General features: G+C 40.5%; 1 protein-coding gene and 1 long non-coding RNA gene across 6 annotated transcripts in view; one reads left to right on the top strand and one right to left on the bottom strand.

The window, feature by feature from the left end:
- The window catches only part of LOC309632393, a 158,524-nt gene that overhangs the window by 113,271 nt on the left and 28,844 nt on the right, over positions 1–16,409 (top strand). The gene's annotated exons all lie outside the window — the stretch shown is intronic.
- Positions 6,393–16,409, bottom strand: part of RALA (RAS like proto-oncogene A) — a 70,340-nt gene continuing 60,323 nt past the window's right edge. For all 5 annotated transcript variants that reach the window (XM_082399924.1, XM_082399925.1, XM_082399921.1 and 2 more), the window contains one exon: positions 6,393–8,354. In XM_082399924.1, coding sequence (XP_082256050.1) covers positions 8,232–8,354 — 123 coding nt within the window. In that variant the 3' untranslated portion in view covers positions 6,393–8,231. The remainder of the gene's footprint in view (positions 8,355–16,409) is intronic.

Consider the following 16,409-nt stretch of genomic DNA (forward strand, 5'->3'; position numbering starts at 1 on the left):
AAATCCATGGATGGCATGCTGTGGGGAGAGGGCTCAGATTTCAGCCCTGCTCCCTAAGTCATGCGGCCCCTCAGCTCTGATTTCAGCCCCGCCTCCACGTGTGGGCCAGCCCCTGGTGCGTGACTGATCCCAAAGCTTGTAGAGGTGGCACCACGCCGGCTGAGAGCACGCTGAGACATAGGCTGCTATGGAGGGCCCCGCCTCTCCCTTCGTGTGCCCCTTAACAATGGTGCTTCGCTTCTGTGGTGGGCCTGCTCTTCCTCCACCTGAGCCACCAGTTGCGGCCTGTGCCGCGCTCTAGCCCCTTCAGGCCCTTTCCATGCAGCCAACCCTGTCCTCTCCCTGGGTCTGTCCTCTGAAGCCAGAGTTTCAGCATCCCGCCCCTGCATGCACCAGCTGATGTGAGTGTCAGGCTGGGGAGTGCAGACAGGTGGCACGGACCCTCTGTGCAGGTCTCGCTCTCCTCTGCCTGCCGCAAACCCGGCTGTTGCACTCTCCTTGCAGCCTCGGAAGCTCCCTTTCTATCCTGGCTGATTTCCCTTCCAGTGAGGGGCCTTCCCAGGGTGCAGGAACATTTCCTCTTTCACAGCTCCCTCCCAGGGGTGCAGATCCTGTCCTGATTTCCTTTTTTTTTCTTTCATCCCACCCCTTATGTGGAGATTGCTTGCACTTTTGGGCGTCTGAGATATGCTGCCAGTGTTAAGTAGCTATTCTGTGAGAATTGTTCCACATGTAGATGTGTTGTTTTTTTTCTAATTTTTTTTTTTAATATTTTAATTTATTTTTGGCTGCATTGGGTCTTCATTGCTGCGCACGGGCTTTTCTTCAGTTGCAGTGAGCAGGGGCTACTCTTCATAGCCCTTCTCATTGCAGTGGCTTCTCTGGTTGCGGAGCACAGGCTCCAGGTGCACGGGCTTCAGTAGTTGTGGCTCACGGGCTCTAGAGCGCAGGCTCAGTAGTTGTGGCGCACGGGCTTAGCTGCTCCGTGGCATGTGGGATCTTCCCGGGCCAGGGCTCGAACCCGTGTCCCCTGCACTGGCAGCTGGATTCTTAACCACTGCGCCATCAGGGAAGCCCCTGTAGATGTGTTTCTCATGTATTTGTGGGAGGAGGTGAGCTCCATGTCCTAATCCACCATCTTGATTCTGTCTCTGAGCATCTTTTCATGTGCTTATTGGCTATTTGCATTTTTTTTTTTTTTTTAGGAAAAAAATGTTTTTGGATCTTTTGTCCATTTTAAATTGGGTTATTTGTCTTTTATTGTTGAGGTTTTAAAAATATAGTCTAGATGCAAGTTCCTTGTCAGATATATTATTTGCAAATATTTTCTTCCATTCTGTGGGTTGTATTTATGCTTTCTTGATGGTATTCTCTGAAGCACAAAAGTTTTAAATTTTGAAAAAGTTCAATTTTTTTTCTCTCTTTTTTTTTTTTGGTGTGTGTGTTATAGCGTAGAAGACTTTGCCTAATCTAAGGTTATAGATTTACTTCTCTTTTCTTCTAAGAATTTTGTAGTTTAGTTCTCACATTTTAGGTCAGTGATCCATTTTGAGTTAATTTTTGTATATGGTATGAAGAAGGAATACAATTTCATTCTCTTACTTGTGGCTATCCAGTTGTCCCAGAACCATTTTGTTGAAAAACTATTCTTTCCCATTGTATTGTCTTGGCACCCTTGTCCAAGAGGGATTGATTATAAATGTGAGGATTTGTTTTTGGACTCTCAATTCTATTCTGTTGATCTGTTTGTCTGTTCTTATGCCAATACCACAGACTTGATTACTCTAGCTTTGTAGTAAGTTTTGAAATCAGGACTTTTTTTTTTCAAGACTGTTTTGGCTATTCTGAATCCCTTGAATTTACATATAAATTTTTAAATTTTTCTTTATTTTCTTTATTTTTTTGGCTGCATCTGGTCTTTGTTGCTGTGCACAGCCTTCTCTCTATTGGTGGCATGTGGGCTCTCTCTCTAGTTGTGGTGCACGGGCTCCAGCGCACGTGGGCTCCGTAGTTGCGGTGCACGGGCTCCGGGGCACGTGGGCTCCATAGTTGTGGCACACAGGCTCCCGGGCACGCGGGCTCTGTAGTTTGCGGCACGCGGGCTCTCTCATTGAGGCATGCGAGCTCAGTAGTTGTGGTGCGTGGGCTTAGTTGCCCCGCGGCATGTGGGATCTTATTTCTCCGACCAGGGATCGAACCCGCATCACCTGCATTGGAAGGCGGATTCTTTACCACTGGACCACCAGGGAAGTCCCTGTCATCTGTTAATCTTCTTTGGTGAAGTGTCTGTTAGGGTCTTTGGCCCATTTTTAAAATTGGCTTATTTTCTTATTGTTGAGATTGCAGAGTTCTTTGCATATTTTGGATAACAGTCCTCTAACAGGTGTGTCTTTTGCAAATATTTTCTCTTGGTGGGCGATTTGTCTTCTAACTCTCTTGATAGTGTATTTAATTTGCATTTCCCTAATGGCTAGTGATGATGAACATCTTTTCATGTGTTTATTTGCCATTTAGTGAAATATCTGTTTATGTCTTTTGTCCATTTTCTAATTGTTTTTTTGTTTAATGTTAAGTTTTGAGAGTTCTCTATATACTCTAGTTATACGGCCTTTTTTGGCTACATGTAATCATATATTTAAGAAAATTAATTTCAATTATGTGCATAATACATGATTGCATTCCTCATTTAAAAATGAAGATAAAGATAGATAAAGTTTAAACCCTCAAATCCTTTCCCTTTTCACCATCCTCTCCTGGGTAACCATTATTACGTATTTCAGGTATATCCATCCAGATTAAAAAAAAAAATAGCTTTCTCAAGATAAACTCAGAGCATGTATATGGTGTTGTTTGTATATGGGTTTTATAAAAAAGTTGTAATGTTTGTATCGTGGTGCAAGATGCATTTTTGACCCAAGAATATTGTAGAGATCTCTCTGTGCTGATAAATATCTCTAGTCTGTTCCTTTGAACTGCTGTATAGCATTGATGGTCTGACTATGTTAGGTTTATTTAGCCATTCCTCAGTTCCTAGACATTTAGGTAGTTCTCAGCATTCCTTAGTAAATAATGCTACAGTGACCCACCTTGTGCGTGACTCTGGGCACATGTGCAATTGTTTTCTTAGAGAGAGAGAAAGGGAATTTTGTGAACATTGAGGTATGTGCTTTTTATATTTGAGTAGATCCTGCCATATTGCCCCCCCAGAATGTGTTTTTCCCCTCACCTTGGCCAACAACCGCATATCTTTTGACTATAAGACCCACCCACTATTTTGTATCCCAACTGTCTACCAACTGCAAAGAGGAGGGATATCTGAGGTGGGCCTTGAACAGGAGTGGGATTTAGACATGTTGCTGGTGAGAGTCACACTTATTGAGTGCCTTCTATGTCACAGGGTGTGTACCCACACACTTTCGGTCCATCCCTACTTATTAGGAATTGTCATTGACTGGAGGAGACTAAGGAGGCATGGAGACTAAGTTCAAAGCGAATTCTAAGGTCCCCTCTAAGCCGACTTCTAGGGTCCAGGAAAACCATCTAAGTAGCTTTCCACCGAATCGGCGTCCTTCACAAAGATCAGTCCATAAACAACAGATTTGGCACGTGATGGTGCAACACTCAGGGCGATAGCCTGCAATTCCTTGCACTTCCTCCGTAGAGAAGCCCTCTCCCAGCAAAGACCCAGGAGAAGTTAGCTCTCATACCTGCTCCTTTCTCTTCCAATTCAACAAGGCTTGACTCTTACTTTTTGGCTGTTGCGAACATTTTGCCCTTAGGAGCATTTTCTAACTGCTAGGAGCTTGTGAGCACCTAAACGCTTCAGCTGTTTGCATTCCTTGGGGCTTCTGATAAAAGTGATCTCGTTTTTCTGTCAGATTAGTTGTGCAAGTTATCACGGGTCTCAGGGCCTCTCTTCAACAGATTTTATTTTTTGGCCGCGCGGCTGGAGGGATCTTAGTTCCCCGACCAGGGATCGAACCCGTGCCCTCAGCAGTGAAGTGTGGAGTCCTAACCACTGGACTGTCAAGGCTTCCCTTAAACAGACGTTAGATGCTCTCTGGGCCCCTCTCTCTCCCCAGAAATGGTGCTTCTGTAGGGACTGAGAATACAGACGGCTGAATGTCCCTCCCCGCCCACCTCCTGTCTATAGGCAGTTGTCCACAACAGCTGCACTCAGGGCTGCTTGAGCAAAGGACTGGGAAATTATTTTGCAGTTAAAGAAATACGGGATGAAGGTTTCTGGCCTGCCAAAGAATGCTGCCTCTTTACTGATGTTATGGAAAAAGCACTGTTAAGGCTGACTCCAGAGCTGAGCTCTGCACAAGGTTTTCCTTCCCGCACTTGATCTTTCTCTTAGCAACCAGGCTGTAAGCGCAAGAGGACTCTTGTGTTCATAGCAACCTCTGCAAACTCTCTGAAGGCAATCACTGACTAGGTGGCTGCAGCCTTGGGGGAATCCTGGATGTTTCCCACAATAGTACGGGCCACTGAATAATTAATTCTAGTCTCCACCTACTCCTCTGTGCGGTGATTCAGAGCATGGACTCGGGAGCCAGACTTCTTTGCTTCCAATCCCAGTTAATAATTTTACCAGCTTTGTGGCCCTGGGCAAGTTATTCAACAGCTCTATGCCTCAGTTTCTCCATCTGCAAAATAGGGGCTAAGGACAGCACCTACCTCACAAGGTTAATATTAGGTTAAAAAATATAGGGAGGGCTTCCCTGGTGGTGCAGTGGTTGAGAATCTGCCTGCCAATGCAGGGGACACGGGTTCGAGCCCTGGTCTGGGAGGATCCCACATGCCGCGGAGCAACTGGGCCCGTGAGCCACAATTACTGAGCCTGCGCGTCTGGAGCCTGTGCTCCGCAACAAGAGGCCACGACAGTGAGAGGCCCGCGCACCGCGATGAAGAGTGGCCCCCACTTGCCACAACTAGAGAAAGCCCTCGCACAGAAACGAAGACCCAACACAGCCAAAAATAAATAATAAATAAATAAATTTATAAAAAAAAAAAAAACAGGGAATTCCCTGGCAGTCCAGTGGTTAGGGCTCTGTGCTTCCACTACAGGGGGCCCAGGTTTGATCCCTGGTCAGGGAACTAAGATCCTGCAAGCCGTGCACGGCGCATACAGAATACACTGTGTTTGCTACTATATGAATTTACAAACATAACAAATAGGGGGTCTAGCCCTGTGTAAGGAGACCTAGACCTAATCTCTAATTCTTTAAAAACTTCTTTTCCTTTCCTTATGCATGGAACACATAGGTACTTTCTTCAGTGTGAATGTCTGTACTTGTCCCAAACTCATGTCTGTCCTTCCATCTGTTATATTCCCAGCAGTGCCCACAGTAGGTGGTCCGTAAAAACCTATCGAAAACTAAGGGCATGAAGGAAGACCTCCATTGACCTGCCACTCTTCACTTCCAAAGTAATTTGCTAAAGGGGACTTTGGTTCTCCATTAGCTTCAGGTGCAATTCAGACTCCTTAGCCCATGTCAACCCTTAGGACTTCATGAGCTATCTTCCCCGCCTGTGTGGGCAGCCAGGTGAATCTGCTCTAACACTGGATTAAATAAAAAGGATTACTTTGAAAACTTTAGAGGAAGTTTTGGTAAATAGTTTTACTCTTAGGGCAGTTAGATGAGGTTGCCGAATTTTTTTATATCCTTGTCACAGAATTTTGAAAATGACATTCCGATTCACTTTGAGACAATCTAAGCTTTGTTTGGTACCTAACATTTAACATCATGCCCATTATTGGTGTTAAAAATGGGTCCACACAGTGAGATTAAAATGATGCCATTTAGAACTTAAATGTGTTCATTCTGGCACTGCTTATGAGTTAAGTAGGAAATTAAAATGAATTGGATTTTGAGGGGTTGTGTTCAGTGTTGGGCCAGATCGTTTCTAACCCAAAGGCCGTGTGATGATTAACAGGCCACTATTTCCCAGCAGACATCAGATGAGAGAGAACGGCCCGAAGTGTGATGAAACGGTAGGGGGGTGGTTTCTCCTGCCACAGTTTGGAAATTCAAGCATCCCTGGAGATCATTCTGATTTAGAAAATGAATATAAAGCTGCCACCTACCCACTCTGGAGTGGAGTAGTATTCTAAAAGTAGTGTATACACTTGTGACTTTCGCGACAGCAGAAGAGAGTGTCTTCCGTGCAATTCTGCACGTGGGGCTCCTCCATTTCTGAGCCTTGATTAAACTTGAGCAATGATGATCCTGACTGAGGAAATGTGGCACAGAATTCTTCTCACACAGAAGTCCCTCAACTAATGGCTCAAAAGATTTAGTTGTAGTCAAGTCTCTGGTAAGGATGCCCAGGTTGATAAATCTGAATTTTACATGTTATATTGTAAACATCAAGTAACACCACAAACATTTAAAAAAAGAAAGTTTATTGGTCTTTAAATGGCTCAAATTGCAAATAAACCAATCGGGTAGTGGCATCAGCCTAAGACATGTGATGCATCTTTGTCATTTGGCTTCATAGCACCTCAGTACCCAGGAGAGGAAAGGTCTTAAAGCAAAGTCACAATGTTAGTGGTTAGGACCCCTGGTTAAATGAGACTGCAACAAGTACACACGGAGATCGCTGGGCCCACGGGGCCGCGCTTACATTGGTAACTTTAATTCTGCACATGGCACAGCCTATGAAAAATATGAAAGATGTACATCTCAAACCCTTTAAGGACAAATATTTAATATGACAAGCCGGATGTAATATCTAAAGAGTTCAGTTCCTAAATAGCCTATTTTTGTTAACTTTACGTACACATCTGTCACCTGGAATGCCTGAACACATCTTTGACTTGCTGAAATTAGGACTGAGCAAAAAGAAAGAAAAACTTTGTTGAATCAAACTGTCCTAGTCCCATTACAAAGAAAAGAAAAATCTGACAGTGGTAAGTTTCCCATTGAAATTATGGCCCTCCAGCGGGCACGCCATACAGTGGGGACACAGCCTACTGTTTGGTGCCAGACATGTTTTCTGCACTATCCTCGGGTTTGGTTTGGTTGTTCGATGTTAACTTCAGGAAAACGTAGAAACAGTGTTCTTCATTACGAACACAGCCTACAAATAATCCCACTAACTCCCGTACAAACTGTAACCTCGGGAATACAAATTTAGAAGTTAACAGATGGTGAGCACGACTTTTCCGAAGTGTTCTAGTGCAAAACGCGTTAGCACTGTCCACGCTTTTCCTGTGCCCTGCTCCAAGGAGATCAGAATCTTAACACAAGCTCACCACTTGCAGAAAGGGATTTCCAGGGACCAGCATCTTAAAGAAAGAGGGTTCACTGAGACATAACTGGTACTGAATGCTCATAGTCTAAAATTATCTTACAAGTAGACACTGGTCCTTCATTTTAAACTACCTTACACTTAATTAAAAGCAATCAAGAAGCTCTGGAACCTTACTTTCAAGAACCAGAGTATGGCACACAGTTTAAATTTGGACAGACTCCTACCAGTAATTTCTTGAGAATCTTCTATACAAAAGTTGTCCTCCATCCTGACATATATTCTCTCACCAGGACACATGGGCAATGGGCCCACGGCAGAGCGAGGACACACCCAGAATGATGTAAGTGGGTATCTTTAGGTTTCTAAATTAAGGCATATTAAAAAATTTCCATGTACAAGTTTACACCACTTTTCTAAGTTAATCACCGGGTAGTTAATGCAGGTTCACAGATGAATTACTCTCAATTGAACTATATGCAACAATCATGCCAGTAACTTTTTCTTCTATATTTTGCATAACAATGGTTAAAAAAAAGTGGTACAGTTTAACTATCATGTTCACAATTGTCATTTGTCAAGGCAGTAGAAGACCAAGACATTTTAAAATGATATAAAATTTAAGCTTTATAATAAACCAGAGGAAGTAGCCTTTCCTCCCATAGCCCACCCACATCTCACCTCTTGATAGTTCAAGAAAGACTGCCAGCAAAACACAAGTGCCCACGCTACATTCAGGACTGTGATACATGTAGGCAATTATGAAATAAGTTGAACTTTGCTTCTTGATGAAGCCACATTAATTTCTTTTTTAAGTGAATTTGACTTTCAGTGCAGTTCCAATTCATGCTTTTACAGATACATAACAATTTCCAAAATGTTAAAGTAATTTCAGTCAATTGAGCCTTCAGTGGCAAAGCTTATAAATTATATTTCTTAGTATGGTCAAGATAAGAAAGGAGTTTGGGCTTTGATTATAAAATGCAGCATCTTTCTCTTATTCTCTTGGCTAAACTTTTCCTCTTCTTTTTCCCATTCTTTTCTTTGCTGTCTTCCATCTTTCTGGCTCGAATTTCCCTCATTAAATCAAAAAATACCTAGAAAGAAGAAAATAGGATAAATAAACCAAGTAGATCATATGTGCCTGGAATTTCTCTGAATCACAACAGTAAACCTTGGGAATGTTATATGAATATTTAGGAGCTCTTGTTTGGGGAGTACAGAGAGAGGAAAGCACCTAACTAAAGCCTGCTTCTCCAAGTATATTGAGAAAATGGGAAAAATGAATTTGGTAAAATGTGTTTACATAATATAACGTAATCTTTCCATCTGAATTTTCAAGATAAAAATGAAAAAAGCACTACAAGTGAGGCTAGCTCCAAAGATACAAAACTCAGTGGATTACATTTGAGTAATTTATAATTAGTAAATGTATTTTATCAATTAAATTTTAAAGTAATTTGTGTTTAATAAAATTTACATTTAATAACCTGGTTTTCTTCAGCCCTGTTTTAAAAAACAGCTGTGGAAAATGACTGCTTCCTTTATCGTTCTGATACCAGGCACTAGAAAAAAATTTTGTCTGTTGCACTATATTTGAGGATTTATCAATTCTTGTTTGATGTCTAGAAATTGGCAAATAATGGGAGATATTAGCATAACAATTTAAAAATTACTACTGTAACAATTCAAAAGTTCAATATCAATAACAAATGTCTGAGTACACACTGAGAAGGGCCTAGAAGGATGTGGACTCACACTGTACACAAACAGTCATGAGTGTGTGGATGATGAGTGGATGAATAACTTTTATGGGTCACACTTTTGCATTCTGGATTAAAAAAATGATTACTTCTAGAATAAAACTTGATAAGGCTAAAAACAAATTCAAGAAAACTGAAATCATATCAAGCATCTTTTCTGACCACAATGCTTAGAAATCAACTACAAGAAAAAAACTGTAAAATAACAGAAACACGTGGAGGCTAAACAATATGCTACTAAAACAACCAATGGATCACTGAAAAAATCAAAGAGGAAAGCAAAAAATACCTAAAGACAAATAAAACGAAAGCATGTAGCAATAACAAAATATATCTTGTATACAAAATATAGAAAAATCTCAACCTAATCTTACACTTAAAGCAACTAGAGAAAGGAAAACAAACAAACAAAACCCAGTTAGTAGAAGGAAAGAAATCATAAAGATCAGAGCAGAAGTAAATGAAATAGAAACAAACAAAAAAAAACAACAGAAAAGATCAATGAAACTAAAAGCTGGTTCTTTGAAAAGATAAACAAAATTGATAAACCTTTAGCCAGATTCATCAGGAAAAAGAGGGAGAGGGTTCAAATCAATAAAATTAGAGATGAAAAAGGAGAAGTTACAACTGATACCACAGAAATACAAAGGATTGTAAGAGACTACTACAAGCAACTATATGCCAGTAAAATGGACAACCTAGAAAAAATGGACAAATGCCTAGAAAGGTACAATCTCCCAAGACTGAACCAGGAAGAAACAGAAAATATGAACAGACCACTCACAAGTACTGAAATTGAAACTGTGATGAAAAAACTCCCCATAAAAAAGTACAGGACCAGATGGCTTCACAGGCAAATTCTATCCAACATTTAGAGAAGAGTTAACACCTATCCTTCTGAAAGCATTCCAAAAAGTTGCAGAGGAAGGAACACTCCCAAACTCATTCTATGAGGCCATCATCACCCTGATATCAAAACCAGACAAAGATATCACCAAAAAAATTACAGGCCAATATCACTGATGAACATAGATGAAAAAATCCTCAACAAAATACTCAGCAAACTAAATCCAACAATACCTTAAAAAGGATCATATACCATAATCAAGTGGGATTTATCCCAGGGATGCAACGATTCTACAATATCTGCAAATCAGTGTGATACACCATATTAACAAACTAAAGAATAAAAACCATATGATCATCTCAATAGATGAATCTGATCAAAAGCTTTGTATGCAACACCGATTTATGATAAAAACTCTCCAGAAACTGGGCCTAGAGGGAACATACCTCAACATAATAAAGGTGGTATATGACAAACCCACAGCTAACATCATACTCAATGGTGAAAAGCTGAAAGCATTTCCTCTAAGATCAGGAATGAGACAAGGATACCCACTCTTGCCATTTTTTTTCAACATAGTTTTGGAAGTCCTAGCCACAGCAATCAGAGAAGAAAAAGAAAGGGAATCCAAATTGGAGAAGAAGAAGTATTATTGTTTGCAGATGACATGATACTACACATAGAAAATCCTAAAGATGCTACAGAAAATTACTAGAGCTCATCAGTGTTCAGTAAAGTTGCAGGATACAAAATTAATACACAGAAATCTGCTGCATTTCTATACACTAACAACGAAAGATCAGAAAGAGAAATTAAAGAAACCCATTTACCATCACGTCAAAAAGAATAAAATACCTAGGCATAAACCTAACTAAGTAGGCAAAAGACCACAACTGCAAGAGGCTGATGAATGAAATCAAAGAGGACACAAACAGATGGAAAGATATAATTTTTCTTGGATTGGAAGCATCAATATTATCAAAATGACTATACTACCCAAGGCAATCTACAGATTCAATGCAACCTCTATCAAATTACCAAGGGCATTTTTCACAGAACTAGAACAAAAAATCTTAAAATCTGTACGGAGACACAAAAGACCCCGAATTGCCAAAGCAATCTTGAGGAAGAAAAATGGAGCTGGAGGAATCAGACTCCCTGACTTCAGACTATACTACAAAGCTACAGTAATCAAAACAGTATGGTACTGGCACAAAAACAGAAATATAGATCAATGGAACAGGATAGAAAGCCCAGAAATAAACCCACACACCTATGGTCAATTAATCTATGACAAAGAAGGCAAGACTATACAATTGAGAAAAGACAGTCTCTTCAATAAATGGTGAAACTGGACAGCTACATTTAAAAGAAAGCAATTAAAACATTCTTTATCACCATACACAAAAATAAACTCAAAATGGATTAAAGACCTAAATGCAAGACCGGATACTATACAACTCCTAGAGGAAAACCTAGGCAGAACACTCTGACGTAAATTGCAGCATTATCTTTTTCCATCCATCTCCTAGAGTAATGGAAATAAAAACAAAAATAAACAAATGGGGCCTGATTAAACTTAAAAGCTTTTGCACAGCGAAAGAAACCATAAACAAAATAAAAGACAACCCACAGAATGGGAGAAAATAATTGCAAACCATGTGACCAACAGGGGATTAATCTCTAAAATTTACAAACAGCTCATGTGACTCAATATCAAAAAAACAAACAACCCAATGAAAAAATGGGCAGAAGACCTAAATAGACATTTCTCCAAAGAAGACATATAGATGACTAAAAAGCACATGAAAAGATGCTCAACACTGCTAATTATTAGAGAAATGGAAATCAAAACTACATTGAAGTATCACCTCACACCAGTCAGAATGGCCATCATCAAAAAATCTACAAACAACAAATGCTAGAGAGGGTGTGGCGATAGGGAACTCTCCTACACTGTTGGTGGGAATGTAAATTGGTGCAGCTACTATGGAGAACAGTATGGTGGTTTCTTAAGAAACTACAAATAGAGGTACCATATGATCCACCAATCCCACTCCTGGGCATATATCCAGAGAAAAACATGGTTTGAAAGGATACATGCACCCCAATGTTCACTGCAGCACTGTTTACAATACCCAAGACATGGAAGCAACCTAAATGTCCATCAACAGATGAATGGATAAAGATTTGGTACATATATACAATGGAATATTACTCAGCCATTAAGAAGAATGAAATAGTGCCATTTGCAGCAACATGCATGGACCTGGAGATTATTATACTAAGTCAGACAGGGAAAGACAAATATCACATGATATCGCTTAATGTGGAATCTTAAAAAATGATACAAATGAACTTATTTGCAAAAGAAAAAGACTCACAGACTTAGAGGATGAACTTATGGTTACCAGTGGGGAAGGGTGGGGGGAGGGATAGATTGGGAGTTTGGGATTGACATGTACACACTGCTACATTTAAAACAGATAACCAACAAGGACCTCTGTATAGCACAGGGAACTCTGCTCAATACTCTATGATAAGCTACATGGGAAAGGAATTGGAAAAAGAATAGATGCATGCATATGTATAACTAAATCACGTTGCTGTACACCTGACACTAACACAACGTAGTTAATCAACTATACTCCAATATAAAATAAAAATTAAAAGAAAAAAGAAAACAAGGACTATCAGACTAATGGGTTGAGTTAAATGGATGCAGGACCAACAGGAAAGGACACGGATAATTAAAGAAGGGGAAGACTGAGCATAAAAGCTCAGAAAGAATGCAATGTACTGAAACACGTGGGTGACAGTTCAAACCCCATGAATTCTTGCCCCACTTTCTGCAGCTTGATGGCCTGGAGACTGGGGATTTTGGAACACCTCTGCTTCAAGTCCACAGCTGACCAGCCGGAGCAGGAAGCCTCCAAACTAACTACGTGTGATTAGCAGAAAACTCCCAGTACTGCTTTCTGATGTGAATACATCACTGCAGAATGGATATTAGAAGATGGGATTTCTAATTTTAGATGAGTATCTGCAATAAACTGCAAACGAATCCCTATTAGAAACCACCAAGGTCATCTTAACTAGCAAACCCAATGGGAAACTTTTAAACTTTACATCAGCTAACTTAATGAATTAAGGTAAAGGAGGCCTTGTTTCAACTGCCAAGTGGAAGGAAATAAGTAACCAGGAGTAAGAATGAAGAATTGGTTTTGATAAACTCAGAAAATGATAATCCCAAAAGTACAGAGCTTCTTCCAGCTGTTTAAAAATACACTTTCAAAATTTCTTCTCGCCCTCATTTCCTCCCACCCTCTTTCCTCCTATCCCCACCTTTCCCTTCCCCCCATTTTCCCCCCTGGCATGTACAGAATTTGACTCTTCTAATTCCAGAGTAGAGATCACAGGAAATCCCTGTTCTCACGTAAATGAAAGTGAAACAAAACTAGACAGACACAGACTCAAAATGCTTAGCTCAGAATACTTACAGTTGAAAAGACATATAAAAATTATTAGAAATGACAAACATCTCTCTTAAAGCATCACAGGCTGTTAGCTTTAATTGTAAACCTTTGCCTTCACCAGTTTCTTCATTTTAAGTACTTAACAGCCCCTAGTTCACAACACAGACAATACTAAATTTTCAAAAGGACTAAAGATCTACTATAAAGGCCAACACAAAAAGGAAGCAAAAATTTTACGTTAAGTGTTTTGTTTTTTACTTTTATTTTTGGCTGTGTTGGGTCTTCGTTGCTTGCACGGGCTTTCTCTAATTGCAGCGAGCAGGGGCTACTCTTTGTTGCGGAGCGTGGGCTTCTCATGTTGCGGAGCGCGGGCTCTAGGTGCGCAAGCTTCAATAGTTGTGGCACGTGGGCTCAGTAGTTGTGGCTCACCGTCTCTAGAGCACAGGCTCAGTAGTTGTGGTGCACGGGCTTAGCTGCTCCGCGGCATGTGGGATCTTCCCGGGCCAGGGCTCGAACCTGTGTCCCCTGCATTGGCAGGCGGCTTCTTAACCACTGCATCACCAGGGAAGCCCTAGGTAAGTGTTTTTTAAGTTTAGGATGGGAGAGCTTTTCTAATGAAGCCACAGAACCCAGAAGTCTCAAAGGAAAAACACTGACAAATTTGACAACGTAATCTTTAATGTTTTTTTCATGGCAAAAGGTAAAAATCAGCAAAGTTAAAAGACATGGTATGGGGACTTGCCTGGTGGCACGGTGGTTAAGAATCTGCCTGCCAATGCAGGAGACACGGGTTCGAGCCCTGGTCCGGGAAGGTCCCACATGCTGCAAGGCAACTAAGCCCGTGCGCCACAACTACTGAGCCTGCGCTCTAGAGCCTGCGAGCCACAACTACTGAGCCCACACTCCACAACAAGAGAAGCCACCGCAGTGAGAGGCCTGCGTACCACAACGAACAGTGGCCCCCGCTCACTGCAACTAGAGAAAGCCCACGTGCAGCAACAAAGACCCAACGCAGCCTAAATAAATAAATAAATAAGACATGGTATGGAGCAAATCAATCAGTGTGATACACCACATCAACAAATTGAATAAAAACCATATGACCATCTCAATAGATGCAGAAAAAACTTTTGATAAAATTCAGCACCCATTTATGATAAAAACTCTCCAGGAACTGGGCACAGAGGGAACCTACCTCAACATAATAAAGGCTGTATATGACAAACCCACAGCTAACATCATACTCAACAGTGAAAAGCTGAAAGCATTTTCTCTAAGATCAGGAACAAGACAAGGCTGTCCCCTCTCACCACTGTTATTCAACATAGTTCTGGAAGTCCTCGCCACGGCCGTCACACAAGAAGGAGAAAAGGGATCCACATAGGAAAAGAAGAATTAAAACTGTCATCATTTGCAGATGACATGACACTATACATGGAGAATCCTGAAGATGCCACCAGAAAACTACAAGAGCTCATCAGTGAATTCGGTAAAGTTGCAGGATACAAAATTAATACACAGAAATCTGTTGCATTTCTATACACTAACAACGAAAGATCAGGAAGAGAAATTAAAGAAACAATCCCATTTACCACTGCATCAAAAAGAATAAAATACCTAGGAATACAACTACCTGAGGAGGCAAAAGACCTGTACTCCAAAAACTATAAGATGCTGATGAAAGAAACTGAAGACAACACAAACAGATGTAAAGATATAACGTGTTTTTGGCTCAGAAGAATCAATATTGTCAAAACGACTACACTACCCAAGGCAATCTACAGATTCAGTGCAATCTCTGTCAAATTACCAATGGCATTTTTCATGGAACTAGAACAAAAAAATTTTTAATTTGTATGGAAACACAAAAGACCCTGATAGTCAAAGCAATCTTGAGGAAGAAAAATGGAACTGGAGGAATCAGGCTTCCTGACTTCAGACTATACTACAAAACTTCAGCAATCAAAACAGAAATATAGATCAATGAAACAGGATAGAAAGCCCAGAGATAAATTGACCATAGGTGCGTGTGTTTATCTACAGCAAAGGAGGCCAGACTATACAATGGCAAAAAGACAGTCTCTTCAGTAAGTGGTGCTGGGAAAACTGGACAGCTACATGTAAAAGAATACAATTAGAACATTCTTTATCACCATACACAAAAATAAACTCAAAACTGATTAAAGATCTAAATGTAAAGGAACTACAAGATCTATTTGTTGTGAAATTTAAAAAGCATACCACAGAAATACACTATACATACACATATACACACACACAAATCCTATTTATACAGGTGGAAAACAAGCAAATACAAACTTTCCCTTAGATTCTTTTTTGTTTTTCCCCTTAGATTCTGTATGCCTGTATTTAAATGCAGGCAAATGTCTGGAAAGATACACACGTGTTAGCAGTGGTTACCTACAGGTAAAGGAGGTGAGTGGAATCTGGGTGGAATGACAGACTCACTTTTCCTCCTTATACTTTTCCTCTGTATCACGAATTTTTCTTTATACAATGAGCATACGTTCATGTATTACTTGTATAAAGAAAAAAATTAAAAACATTTTCAAAAACAAGACACTACATTTCTAACAAAATTCTTTCCCCAACATAAAATTGGCTCTCTTGACATAATAAATCATACTTTCATTTTGACATCTACTTGCCTAATTTCTTTCCATTTCCCCCAAGATGTTCCTTAAAATTAACAGCAACCTTGGAGTTGCGATTTAAAGAGCCAGAGCATTGAGCTAGAAGGGTACTACAGGGCCATCAGGTGACCTGGCACCCAGTGAGGACCCAAGCAGCTTTCCCAGATGGTCCTCTAGCCTCTCAGTGATTCCTCTGTGACAGGCCAGGCCTCAGCTCAACAATTCTGATGGTCATGAAGCTTTTTCACAGGGTAGTTTTAAAATCTGCTTCTTTGAAACTTCTACCCAGTGGTCTATCTGGAATCCTGATAAGGATAAGGCATGGGCATTTAAAGTCTTGTGGGAGCTAGTATTTGTTTTCTGTGACAACACAAGATACCTCTCAATTTAATAGAAGGAGACAATGTTAACA

The sequence above is a fragment of the Balaenoptera borealis genome, assembly GCF_965194805.1.
Source record: "Balaenoptera borealis genome assembly, chromosome: 7".
Taxonomy (NCBI): Eukaryota; Metazoa; Chordata; class Mammalia; order Artiodactyla; family Balaenopteridae; genus Balaenoptera; species Balaenoptera borealis.